The sequence below is a fragment of the Panthera pardus genome, unplaced genomic scaffold, assembly GCF_024362965.1.
Source record: "Panthera pardus isolate Hobbes unplaced genomic scaffold, ASM2436296v1 HiC_scaffold_15, whole genome shotgun sequence".
Classification (NCBI taxonomy): domain Eukaryota; kingdom Metazoa; phylum Chordata; class Mammalia; order Carnivora; family Felidae; genus Panthera; species Panthera pardus.
In genome coordinates, this window is record NW_026526710.1 from 63464929 (window position 1) to 63477871 (window position 12943).

General features: G+C 39.9%; 1 protein-coding gene across 4 annotated transcripts in view; it reads right to left on the reverse strand.

Annotated features, from left to right (window-relative positions):
• Positions 1-12943, reverse strand: part of DYM (dymeclin) — a 350855-nt gene that overhangs the window by 185778 nt on the left and 152134 nt on the right. For all 4 annotated transcript variants that reach the window (XM_019464089.2, XM_053902680.1, XM_019464093.2 and 1 more), the window contains 2 exons: positions 4352-4465; positions 2851-2945 (listed from right to left, as the gene is read on the reverse strand). In XM_019464089.2, the coding sequence (XP_019319634.1) occupies positions 2851-2945; positions 4352-4465 (209 nt within the window). The remainder of the gene's footprint in view (positions 1-2850; positions 2946-4351; positions 4466-12943) is intronic.

The window sequence follows — 12943 nt, forward strand, 5'->3', positions numbered from 1 at the left end:
AATAAATTTTGATTTCCAGGTCCAAGCTCAAAGTGCTTTCCAAATGTGAGTGTGCATACAAATCTTTGGGGATCTTGTTAGGATGAAGACTTTGATTCAGCAGGTCTAAAGTTGGGCTGACACTCACATTTCTCACGGGCTCACTCCTCTCCTGGATGACGACGTCCCGGTCTATACTGGTGACTCACATGTGGCCCTTGAACCTGAAGTGCTGGCAGCATCTGGGAACTTGTTAGAACTGCCCAGGGCCCTCGGTGTGACAAACAAAGCATACCAATATCATCTGCTGAAACTGAGGACTCCAGAAGCTTCTATTCAATTATTTTTTACAGCTCATTCATTCACAGTCTCTTTTTTGTTACTGAAGATCAGACCTTCTCCTCTCTCAATTCCTTGCATTATTCCAAACTATGCATCTAAGACCTAAGCACCCTCCAAGGCGGCCCCAGCTGGTTCTTCCAGGCTTTCCTCCTATAATCCCTATACAGGTCCACAACATGCCATCTGAATGGGACTGGTTATTTTGTAAATATAATGCTCTTTATCACAGCCCCTCTTGGTCTGTGTTGTTGTGGTTGGTGCTTTTCCTTATCAGGCCGATCTCTAGAGCCACCTCTCTCGAATCACCTTGCCTGATTTCTCAGTAAGATGTAATTTTCCCATTCTCTGAACCAACCAGTCACCCTCACCATAGGGATTTGTCTCTCATTCTAAGACATTCTGCTGTACATACGCTGGTCCTCATCTTATCTCAGCTACTGAAGGACAAGCAGGAACCTTCACAACTTATTTCTCCAAATCCAATCACTTTTCTGCTTTATTCAGCATAGATAGAAAACTGGGCACAGTGCTTTATCTGCTTTTCCAACTCTTCTACTTAGAAACTGTTTATTTCATCTCACTTGACACCTGTTATCAGAACTCGAAATGTGAACCAGTTCACTTGCCAATTTCATTTTGAACGGGTCAAATGTTGGTGTATCCATTAAGGAAAATGAATCTTGTACTGAAACCTTCATCAAGCCACTATGAAGCTACATATACACACACACACACACACACACACACACACACACACACAAACAGACCTCAAAGCGGCACGACATCATTAAATCTGCCATGCTGAACTAAAGCATAGTAACAAAAAATTACTATTTAGAAGCTAAAGAATCTTCAGAACACCTGGAAGAACCTGGTATGAGGAGAAGCTATGTGAGCTTTAAGTCATCAAGTTAGTGTTAGTACAAGGTCAGTCAAACAGACAACCACCTAAGTACAAACCCCCAAATAAGCCAATATAATGTATTAGGACCGGACCTCAACTAACCAGTGAGTCACTGGAAATATCCTTGCTAAATTCTGAGGATAAATATATAATGCTGAGTGACTATTAAAAATGAGGCCAGCTCAGTAAGCGTCTCCAACCAATGGATGGAAAGTAAGATCAGAGTTTAAAAGTGATACGGACTTGTGATTACCACCAATGCCTGGAACACAAGAACTAATCATTAGAATTGCACTGCTCCAAAGGCAAGGTCTAGAGGAAACGATCTGACTTCACTGAGTTACATAACAAATGCTCTACTTCAGAGCCTCGAGGACAATCTTGTGCATTCCACCCCAAAGACCAAAAGTACCCACATATATTAAAAATCTCTGCAAATGAGGGGCACCTGGGTGGCTCAGTCGGTTAAGCATCTGACTCTTGGTTTTGGCTCTGGTCAAGATCTCATGGTTCATGAGTTTGAGCCCTGCACTATTAGTGCAAGACTTGCTTGGGATTCTCTCTTTCCCTCTCTCTCTCTCTGCCCCTCCTGTTCTCCCTCTCTCTCTCTCTGCCCCTCCTGTTCTCCCTCTATCTCTCTCAGAATAAATAAATAAATTTAAAATCCATTCATCATTTGTTAATTAGCTTTCCTGCCCTTAAAGACAATGTCTTTGGCAAAGGGTGGAGAGAGGACAGAAAGGACCTTCTGGTGACATTGTGGCAGGCAGAATAATGGTCACTCCCAAAATGTCCACCTGCCGATCCCCCAACCTGTGAATGTGCCAAGGGCACTCTGCAGTTGTGATACAGCCACGGACCTTGAGACGGGTACGTCACCCTGGGTTACCCGGATAGGGCCAAGGCGACCACAAGAATCCTCCGAGTGGAAAAGGGAGGAGGTCAGAGGGATGAGATACAAGAACGACTCAACAACCTAATGCAGCTGGCGCGGACAGTGGAGGAAGGGGCCACGAGCCAAGGAAGGCTGGCAGCTTCTAGCAGCTGCAAGAGCCAAGGAAACAGACTTCCTCCTCTAGAGCTGCTGGAGAGGAACGCCACCCGGTAGCATCTTGATTGCAGCCTAGTGAGACCTGTGTTGAGCTTTTAACCTACAGATTAATAAATCTGTGTTGTTTTAAGACATTAATTTGGGGTCATCTGTTACAACAGTCAATAGGAAAGTGATGCAACAGTAAAGTGCTACTGGAGGAATTCTGTAAAACAAACACAGCTACCCTCCCTTAAAAGCGTAATGCGATGCTCTGCAAAATGCTCAGCAAATATGGTTGTGGTCTGCGTTACTAAGAAATATACCTGCTCCTCTGTAAAAAGCTGACATGCAAAGCGTACAACTAAATTTTATAAAAAGACAGAAAAGTAAATACAATTAACTCTGACCAAAAAGTTGGGTAGGAAGACAGCGCAGGACGAGGTATTTTCAACGAAACAAGAAGGTGATAAATACTAGGCAGGAAAGTTTGATATCCCTCGTGGATAACATTAAAAAGGGACCACCATGGTACCCGTTCCGCTGGGTCAGCCAAAAGGCACACCTCAGTATTTCTCGTAAAGCTCATATTTACCTGATGATCCTCTGGGCAGCGTACTGGTGGAGGGAACGAAACTGTGCCGACATGTTTGCCAAGGCGGCCAGACAGTTGGTGTGAAGGTACTTGTCCTGCGAGAAAATAGCAAGGTGAAAACAGACATGGAGCCGTCTCTACACCTGAAGCAAGGTCAACCAGAAGGAAATGTCGACTCAACTGTCACTGATTCTAGAAAGTTCGGGTCCACGATCCCTTTTCTCTAATTCTAAAATCCTTAATAAAGCATTGAAAATTCAAAGCCTTGGGGCGCCCGGGTGGCTCAGTCGGTTGAGCGTCCGACTTCGGCTCAGGTCGTGTTCTCGCGGTCCGTGAGTTCGAGCCCCGCGTCGGGCTCTGGGCTGACAGCTCGGAGCCTGGAGCCTGTTTCAGATCCTGTGTCTCCCTTTTCCTCTCTCCTCCCCCGCTCATGCTCGGTCTCTCTCTTCTCAAAAATAAGTAAACATTAAAAAAAAAAATTCAAAGTTTTTTCATACTGGTACAAAAGATTACGATGCTACTTATGGTCTTCGTTATCCCTCTCTTGGCAGATACTGAATTATTCCGCTGCAGAAATACTAATGTTTAATTACAGGAACCTAATGGTTCCATACACTGCAGCACTGTAATGTAAGTACTGTAATTAGCTTTCTAAAATCAAAAAATTCTCCATTCTTAACCATACCCGGCTCCTAGAGTTTCACATAAAAGATTATGGACAAGCATCTACATTAGCCTCATTGAGGGAAATAACTGAACACAGTGCAGTAAACCTGACCATTTCTCTGAGCTATGAATTCTGTATATTTCTTCTCTATAGACCAGAACTGAAACTTGCTCCCCAGCGCTGCAAATACAATCCAGTTGAAGTTTTCCTTTTACTCTTGAAAGTATTCTTTCTACTTTTCTTTCCCATCTGAATTCATAATTCTCTCACACTTTGTATCTTCACACAGTCTGTTGTTGCTTTTATTTTTTTAAGTTTCATTTATTTATTTGAGAGAGACAGAGACAGTTTGAGTGGGAGAGGGGCAGAGACGGGAGGCGGGGTGGTGGAGAGAGAATCCCAAGCAAGCTCCGAGCTGCCAGTGCAGGGCCCGACATGGGGATCGAACTCACGAAACCGTGAAATCATGACTTGAGCCAACACCAAGAGTCGGACGCTCAACCGACTGAGCCACCCAGGTGCCCCTGTTGTGGCTGCTTTTAAAGGGAAAATCGGTTTTACTGGTTCAGCAAAGGTAAACATTTTTTATCGAAATATGCCCACTGCTCCTTTTGTTTCATGTAAAATATCTCTGTGCAATCTATTAAATATTAAAACACAGACACTATACATGTTATTTCAGGATCATGTAATTCAGCGACTATATGCAGATCTGTATTTTCTGACCATATTTCATGAAAATGTTAGTACTCGAAATATTGAGATCGCTTTAAACTACAGGCCTAATTGTACTATATGCATAACAATTAAAAAAAATAGCCACGGAATACTTACTCTTGTCCTTGTCATGTTGTACTGGATGGTTCTTATTACGACCAGTATCAGGAGACTCCCCAGTGAAATTTCAGTTAAAACCCGTTCTGAATACCAAGTGATATTTTTTAATATCTGTAGTGGGGAAGAGAAGTTTAAGTGAACAGGATTGCTTCCGGAAAAGAGGGATTATCCATGTCTCCAATTTCTGATAAGCCCTGACTTTGCTCTGAACGTGAGTTAGACAGTATATAAAAGTGAACTGTGAGACTTTCAGTTCAAGGTAGTGAAGCAATGCTGAGGTGTTTACTTCTTCCTTCTTAAACAGAAAAGGAAAGAAAATAGATCTGGAGAACAGACGATATCGTTAATAGACGAAAAGGAGGTATGTTTGGAAGACGATGGCACCAAGTCGAGAGAGAAAACCCAATCAGAGCTCAGCAGTTTGAAAGCGAAAAGAAGAAAACTGAGGAGTCTCTTGAAAAGTAGAGCTGTCCCAACCACCACAGAAAAGCTTCAGACTTGTGTTCAGGAAAGGCCAAGAAACGCAGATAAGCCCAGCTCCGGAAGAGACGTGCCGCGTCCTGCTCCGGCTCCTCAGAGCAGGCAACGGTGGCGCTCACCGCCACACCTCAGAAAGCAAGAACTGTTTTCCAGCTCAAGATGGCGCGGTTCCACCGTAGATAGGTGACATGGCGTCAGAGAGAGAGGCAAAAACTGGGCAGTGCAGCAGGTTGGTGATTTGAAAGAAAAAAATTGAAAAAGTTCTCTGAGACAACAGCAATAAAAGGCAAAAAGACAAAAATAAAGTATGAGAGCAAACTGGAGACCTAATATCTACTTAATAGAAGTTCCAAAGGGTACAAGACTAGAAGGAGAACAGAATAATTAGTGACAGGAGAAAATTTTTCTGAGGAAAAAGAAAAAAAAAAAACTTTCAACATTCCGAGCAGAAATACTGAAAGAAAGCAAAATTTATTCTGGGAAGACTTCTGAATTTACAGTATGTAATAAAATCCTATCGGCTCCCAGACAGAAGAAACAGGTTATCAGCAAAAGAAAGACAAGCAAACTAACATTAGATTTCTCATCTTCAACACCACCCATCTGCGTAACAACAGAACGATGTCCATAAACTTTTGAGGAATGGATTATGATTCTAAAATTCTATACCTAGAGAAACCACCACACAAGTATACAGACAAAGACTTATAATTATGCAAAGAATCAACATGAGCCGCCCATGCATCATTTCTGGGGAAAAACCCAAACCACCACACATGTAACTACTTAGCTGCTCATCCTCTCCACTGTGACAACACAAAGTGACTTCAAGAGAAGGACAATAACGACTACCAAACAAAACTCAAGCAATAACAAACCACAATTATAATCCATGGAATCAGGACAATGTGATTGAGACCAAATAATCCAGCTGTACTTCAGTTCTTCTAAAGAATCATTAAAATAGGGGCGCCTGGGTGGCTCAGTGAATTAAGCATCCGACTTTGGCTCAGGTCATGATCCCATGGTTAATGAGTTCGAGCCCTGCTTCGGCTCTGTGCTGATAGCTCGGAGCCTGGAGCCTGCTACAGATTCTGGGTCTCCCTCTCTCTCTACCCCTCCCCTGCTCACTCTCGGTCTCTCTCTCTCTCTCAAAAATGAATACACATTAAAAAAATCATTAAAATAGGTATTTCTCTGGTGAATCTGCCCCTCAGAAAGTCCAAAAACTATTAGAAATGAAAAAAGGGGGGATAGAAACAGACCAGTTGAACCTTTATAAAGGAACAGTGAAGTGCTCAGTCCTTCTGACTTACTCTCTAATGGAGCAGTTCTCAAAACGTGGTCCCGGAATGCTCCAGGGGTCCCGGAGACATTTCTGGAGCATTCTCAAGGTCAAAACTATTTTCATGATAACACCAAGACATTAGTTTCCACGCTCATTGTCTCATGAGTATGTAGTTGAGTTTTCCAGACACTATACAACGTGGCTGATAGTCATGTTAAACAAGTTTAACACAGAAGCAGACGAGAGAATCTATCAGTCTTCTGTTAAGGCAATTCATTAAAAAGATTTGCAAAAACATAAAACAATGCCATTCTTCTTGCTAAATTTTTGTTTGGGAAAAACAGTTATTTTTCATAAAAATGGATTATTGATGCTAACATGTAATGGGCTCATTATAATGACCAGTATTTCTAAATGACCTAATATTTTTTAAAATATTTCAGTTTTAATTTCTAATAAGATAGATGTACAAAACTATAACCCACAGAAAAAAAGCTATTTGGTGGCCTCAATTATTTTCAAGCGTAAAGACCAAAAAGTTTTAGAACCAGTGCTCTTAAGTCTGCAAGGGAACTAACACATAACACACGATACTCATTAAGCAACTTTACTAGAGACAGCAGCTTCTGTCTTTTTAAAGGTCACACTTTTGAGTACAGCTCAGTTTCTCTTCTCTCGGCTCCTTGATTTAGAAATAAATTATCCTAAGGCATCCTTATTTGAAACAGAGGTCATTAGTTCTTATCATCTGCCTGTGTGTGTGCGTTATATAACTGGATGGAAGGAGTGTTTGGAATAAAAGCAGTCTTCTTCATTTAACATTCTACAAATATTTAAATAGTAGCCACACAGTACACTTACAATGTTACTATAAAAATCAGAAATCCAATTTAGTGTTTACGTAAATTTCTTTCTTTTCTTCCTGTGAAAAATGATCATTGTTTAGAAATTCTGGTAGTGCTTAAGAAGAATTATAAATAACTCCTTACAAAGCTCACACAGCTTTCCATGGGACATCAATGCAGAATGGGTAACATACGGAAAATTTTCTTGGTAACCTAGCTGTAGTTGTTGACTTCTTTAACTGGTTCTTACAAAAACAATTCCCCATCTCTCGTATTCAATACTCATACAGACAGTTTAATAATCATAGACTGCTATCCTGATTGTGCAATATATATATTTATCATTTCATGGTAAACTAACTCAAATAACATGCAGAAGGAAACCCCTCAAGGATCTGAAAATGTCTTCCTTCTCAAAAAGTACCTGAGAGAATTGCTTGTCCTAGGTCTTTTCCTGAGCTTTTCCCCCCTATACAAATTTGGCTTTATTGAATATATCTCTTCAAAATGTTTATAAGCTAGAGTAGTATACATTAACATATTATATAATATCAACTCTTTAAAAAAATCAAATATGTATAGAAAGACCAAGAATAATTAACCTCCATACTCCCACAATTGACATTAACTGTTAAGATTTCATTTTTTAAATATATAAATCCCATTTTATTCCCCCACTATCAACCACTAATCAACTACTATCTTGAGTTTAGTATGTATCTTTCCAGTCGCTTTCAAATGCTTTATGTGTGCACACACTCCCCCTAAAACCCAGGATTCCTTTGTATATTTGCTAGTTTACAAAAACAGTATCACTGTGTCTTAGACTGAATAGCGTTCTCCAAAATTCATGTCACCCCAAACCTGTGAATATGACCTTATTTGAAAACAGGGTCTTTATAGATATAACTAAAATGAGATTATACTGGGTTAGGAAAGACCCTAAGTTCAATATGGCCGGTGTCCCCATAAGAAAAGGAGAGACACAGAAACAGACATTCACGGGAGGGAAGGTCACGAGACAACAGACACACTGAAACTGCATGCCAAGGACACGCGTGGACTGGCCACCAGAAGCTAAGAAGAGGCAAGATCTCTCCCCTAGATCCTTCAGAGAAAACACGGCCCTGCTGACACCTTGCTTTTGAACTTCTAATCACCAGAACCGTGACCATAAATTTCTGTTGTGTTTAGCCACCCAGACTGCAGCAGGATTGCAGCCCAGGACACTAACACACATAGGTATTTATTTGCATCTTATTTTTTCACTCAGTAGGTTCTTGGAAGCCCCCTATGTTGATGCATCTAAGAACATTAATACTTACCACATATGCCAAATTCCCACAGTGCCGATCACTTTTTAAAATGAATACTTCTATGGCAGTTAGTAAGAGCTGTTACGCCAAGCCACTCCCCCAGGACCTCCTGAGGGTTCAGCAACTAACATACAGCATACAACACAAGACCATGGTTGACACCCATTCTTACTGGCTGGTTTTGGTACCATACTTGTTAAGTATCTGAATATCGCCTCTACTTCCTTCCATCTAAGCACTGAAGAGTACTGCACTCATAGGCCACATTTCTTTTGGTCCACTCTTCTACTAATGGAAATTAGGCTATTTCCAGGTTTTCCCCTAGTAAAAACAATGTTACGATATAGATCCTTACCCTTAACTATCCAAAATCTCACTCTATGAAACTCAGAAACCAGAGATTCCTTACTCTACCTTTATTGCCTGAGCATTCATTATCCGAAGTCAGGAATCACGAAAATTTTTTAAAGAAAAATAATCTATCCAACACCTGTTTTAAGCCACCCATTTTTCAGTACTTCCTGACTTCATAAACAAATCGCCAAGATTTTGCTAGGACGCAAAATTGCAAAGTCACTGAATAGCTCTTTTTTTAAAATAAATGCAGGTTTGGGTCCCTGTTAACTAAAAAGCACAGAGCAGTACTGTTCATCACAGTAGCACTAGCCATAGGTGGGTCCTTAAGTTAAACTTAAATATTGTAATAAAACTAAAAATTCAATTCCTTGGTCACACCAGCCACACTACAAGTGCTACCGTATCAGAGAGTACAGTTAGAGATTTCTGTCATCAACGTTTCAAAGTTCACAGAAGTTAAATAGCCAGCTATGAAGAACACCACTGTATCTTCACCATTTTATCAAATGTTAATATCTTTGCTTCTGAACTCCTCCTCCCTGATCCTATTCTCTAACCTCTGGCAGCCTGAACTGGATACCTGATTACCATGCAGATTTTTGAGATTTACTATTATCAATACATGTGGCTCTATTTCATTTGTTCTGGCTGCTGCACAGTATCTCATTGATGTTATCAGCTGTTTGCCATCTTTGAACACTACAAACGATGCTACCATGAACATTCTTTCAAGTGCGTGCTTGTGAAAATCTGAAAAAGGTTTTCTGAGGACGCAAACCAGAAAACGGAATTGCTGGGAGGCAGAGTATTTATTTACTTCTGCAGTTTTTGAGGAATGTGAAAGGCCAGATTCCTCTCGAAAGTCGGTCTGCTCATTTATACAGTCCTCTCAAAGAGGACTAGGAGAGTCGTCTTTCTCTATATCCTTTCCGGTTCTTAACAGGGCTTGTAATTTCTGCCCAACTGACAAGGACAAAACACTGCAGTTATTTTAGTCAGCAGGATCCTAATGAATCACTAGGTTGAACATCTTTTTAAAATGCCTATTAGTCGTTCAGGTTTTATATTCTGTTTTTCTATTACTTTGCCCATTTTTCTACTGAATACTTTGTTTTTCTGATTATGCCAATCCTAAAAAATGCTAATCCATCTTGTAGTCTATGGCTTGTTCTCATCTTACCATGAAAATTTTTTATTTTAATGTAGTCAAATTTATTAATGTTTGCACTCATGGTTTATACATTGTATGACATAAAATGTAAGAAATCCCTGTCTCTAGTTGGTAACAAATATTAGCTTTCATTTCTCTTTGGAGGTTTTAAAGGTCAGCTTTTCACATCCAAGTCTTGTTGACACAAGTGGAATTTGTCTTTGTATGTGGGGCAAGGATCATATAATTTTACTTTTTCTACTTAGATAAGCCAAGCTCTCAGTCTCAGCACAATTTACCTACTATTTCTGTCATACTTTGTGTTTCCATGTGTGAGTAATTTCTGTACTCTCTATTTTCTTTTGCATTTCTCTATTTTTTTTATTCCACTATTAATGAAACACATCTTAATTACTAATGTTTTGTAACTAGTTTTATCTGGTAGGGTAAGTCCACATTGCTTTTCTCCAAAAACTCTCTGGGCAAAATACTCCTCCATATAATTTCAGGGATCGTAGTTGACCCTTGAACAATGTGGAACAAGTTGACCCCTTCCACGGTCAAAAATCCATCTATAACAAAATTTTGACTCCTGAAAAACTTAGTGATAAGCACTACTGTATTTATTGAAAACGTCCAAGTGCAGCTACATAGTTCAAATCCATGTTGTTCAAACTGCATTTTACCAAGTCTCCCCCAAAAAACTGCTACAATTCTGGTAAGAACTGCATTGAACATAGTGATTAATTCGAAAGCAAAATTAACAACTCAGTCACTGAACAGAGTTGTCCATAAACACAAGATAGTATCCTCTCTCCATTTATTATGTCACATTTAGTACCTTTCATTTACGTACTTTTGCTGATTATTGCCATTTTAAATAGCATCTCTAGGAGCGCCTGGGTGGCTCCTTTGGCTAACTGTCTGACTCTTGATTTCAGCTCAGGTCATGATCTCAAGTCGTGAGATCGAGCCTGGCATTGGGCTCTGCACTGATAGTGCGGAGCCTGCTTGGAATTCTCTCTCTCCCTTTCTCTCTCTGCTCCTCCCCTGCTCACGCATACTCCATATTTCTAGATAGATAGGTAGGTAGGTAGGTAGGTAGGTAGATAGAACATCTAGGTCACATTTTTGAAGCACTTTGTTACTGTACAAACTGTATTGGTTTTTGTATACAACCTTTAGAACCGGAAAATTCACTCAACTTTCCTAACAGTTCTAATTTTAGAGTTTCTTGAATTATATATGCAGTCAATCACAAGTTCTGTAAACATGGACATTTTGATTTCCTCTCTTCAATTTTTAAACCATTTACACCTTGTTCTAGTTCAAATGACCTGCTCAGAATTCTGATACAATGCTGAAGAGGAGGGGTAACACAGAGCATCCTCTTTGTTCTGACTTTCAAGAGATTATTTCTAAAATTCTCCAATCAACTATAATGCTTTTTTTTTTTTTTTTTGAACGTTTAGAGAGTGAGCATGCATGAGCAGGGGAGGGGCAGAGAGCGAGGGAGAGAGAGAATCCCAAGCAGGCTCTGTGCTATAAAGCACAGAGCCAGATTCGGGTCTCAATCTCAGGAACCGGGAGATCATGACCTGAGCCGAGATCAAGAGCCAGACGCTTAACCGACTAAAGCCACTCAGGCACCCCTCAAGTGTAATGCTTTAACTGTAGGTTTTTGTAGATGCACTTTACTAAAAGACAACGAATTTCTCTTCTACCCCTATTTTGTGAGAATTTTGCCTTGTTTACCATGAATAGGTGCTGAACTTTATCAAATCCTTTGCTGTTATCTATTGACATGATTTATGGTTTTTCTAATAAATTACATTAAGAGATTTTCTAATACTAAACCACCCGTGCATTCCTGGAATACTGTTATTGACATACGTTCTTTTTACTATCTTGCTTTACTCCATTTTACAATATTAGACTTACAAGCTTTCTGATTATATTTGTGCCACTTAATAAATTTTTGCCTCTCAACTCAAAATCCACCTGTAATTTTCCTTTATCAAATTTTGATAAATTTGGTATCCGGATTATGCTGTACTCATAAAATGAGCTGGAAAGATTTCCCTTTTTTCTAGTCTTTAGATGAGGTTTAGAAGACTGGTGTTACCTCTTCCTCCAATTTTCAGAAGAATTCAGAGGTAAAGATCAGTTGGGCTGATAATTTTCTGTTTAGGATTTTACATTACAAAGTCAGTTCCCTTGATAGAAACAGGACTATTTGTATTTTGTTTCTTTTGTGAGCTTTGGTTACTTTTTTTCTGGGAGTGGAGGAAATCTGTCCATTTCATTTAATGCTTAAAGTTTGCAGCATAAAATACTCATAGTGCCCTCTGAACATTTTTTAAATATCTCTGGGGTATGTGTCCTAATCTCCTATACACTCCCAGTAATATATATTTGTAACTTTTTCTCTTCTTGATCATCTTTCTAGGGGGTTATCAATTTTATGAGTTTTCATATATTTTGCTTATAGGAAAAAAAGTAGAAAGATTTAAAATCAAAGATCTAAGCTTCTATCTAAAAAATCTTAAAAACAAAAAGCAAGTTCGTGGCTAGCAAGCTACAGCTAGTACAGATATAAAAAGGTAAGTGGACGGGTCGCTTCGGTGGCTCAGTCGGTTGAGCGTCCGACTTCGGCTCAGGTCATGATCTCACGGTCTGTGAGTTCGAGCCCTGCGTCGGGCTCTGTGCTGACAGCTCGGAGCCTGGAGACTGCCTCGGATTCTGTATGTCCCGTTCTCTCTGCCCCTCCCCCACTCACACTCTGTGTCTCTCTCAAAAATAAACATTAAAAAAGAATTTTTTTTAAATAAAAAGATTGTCTGGGGGCACCTGGGTGGCTCAGTCAGTTAAGGCCCAACTCTTGATCTCAGCTTGTGTCATGATCTCATGGTTCGTGCATTCGAGTCCCACGTCCGGCTCCGTGCTGACAGCTCAGAGCCTGGAGCCTGCTTCGGATTCTGTGCCTCCCTCTCTCTCTGCCCCAACCCGCTCGCATTCTGTCTCTCTCTCTCCCTCAAAAATAAATAAACATTAAAAAAAAATTCTTTTAAAAGGTAAGTGGAAAAAACAGTAATAAGAAAAAAGCAATAATAAGTAAAAAAAAAATTATGAACAACTTTACAGGAATAAAAT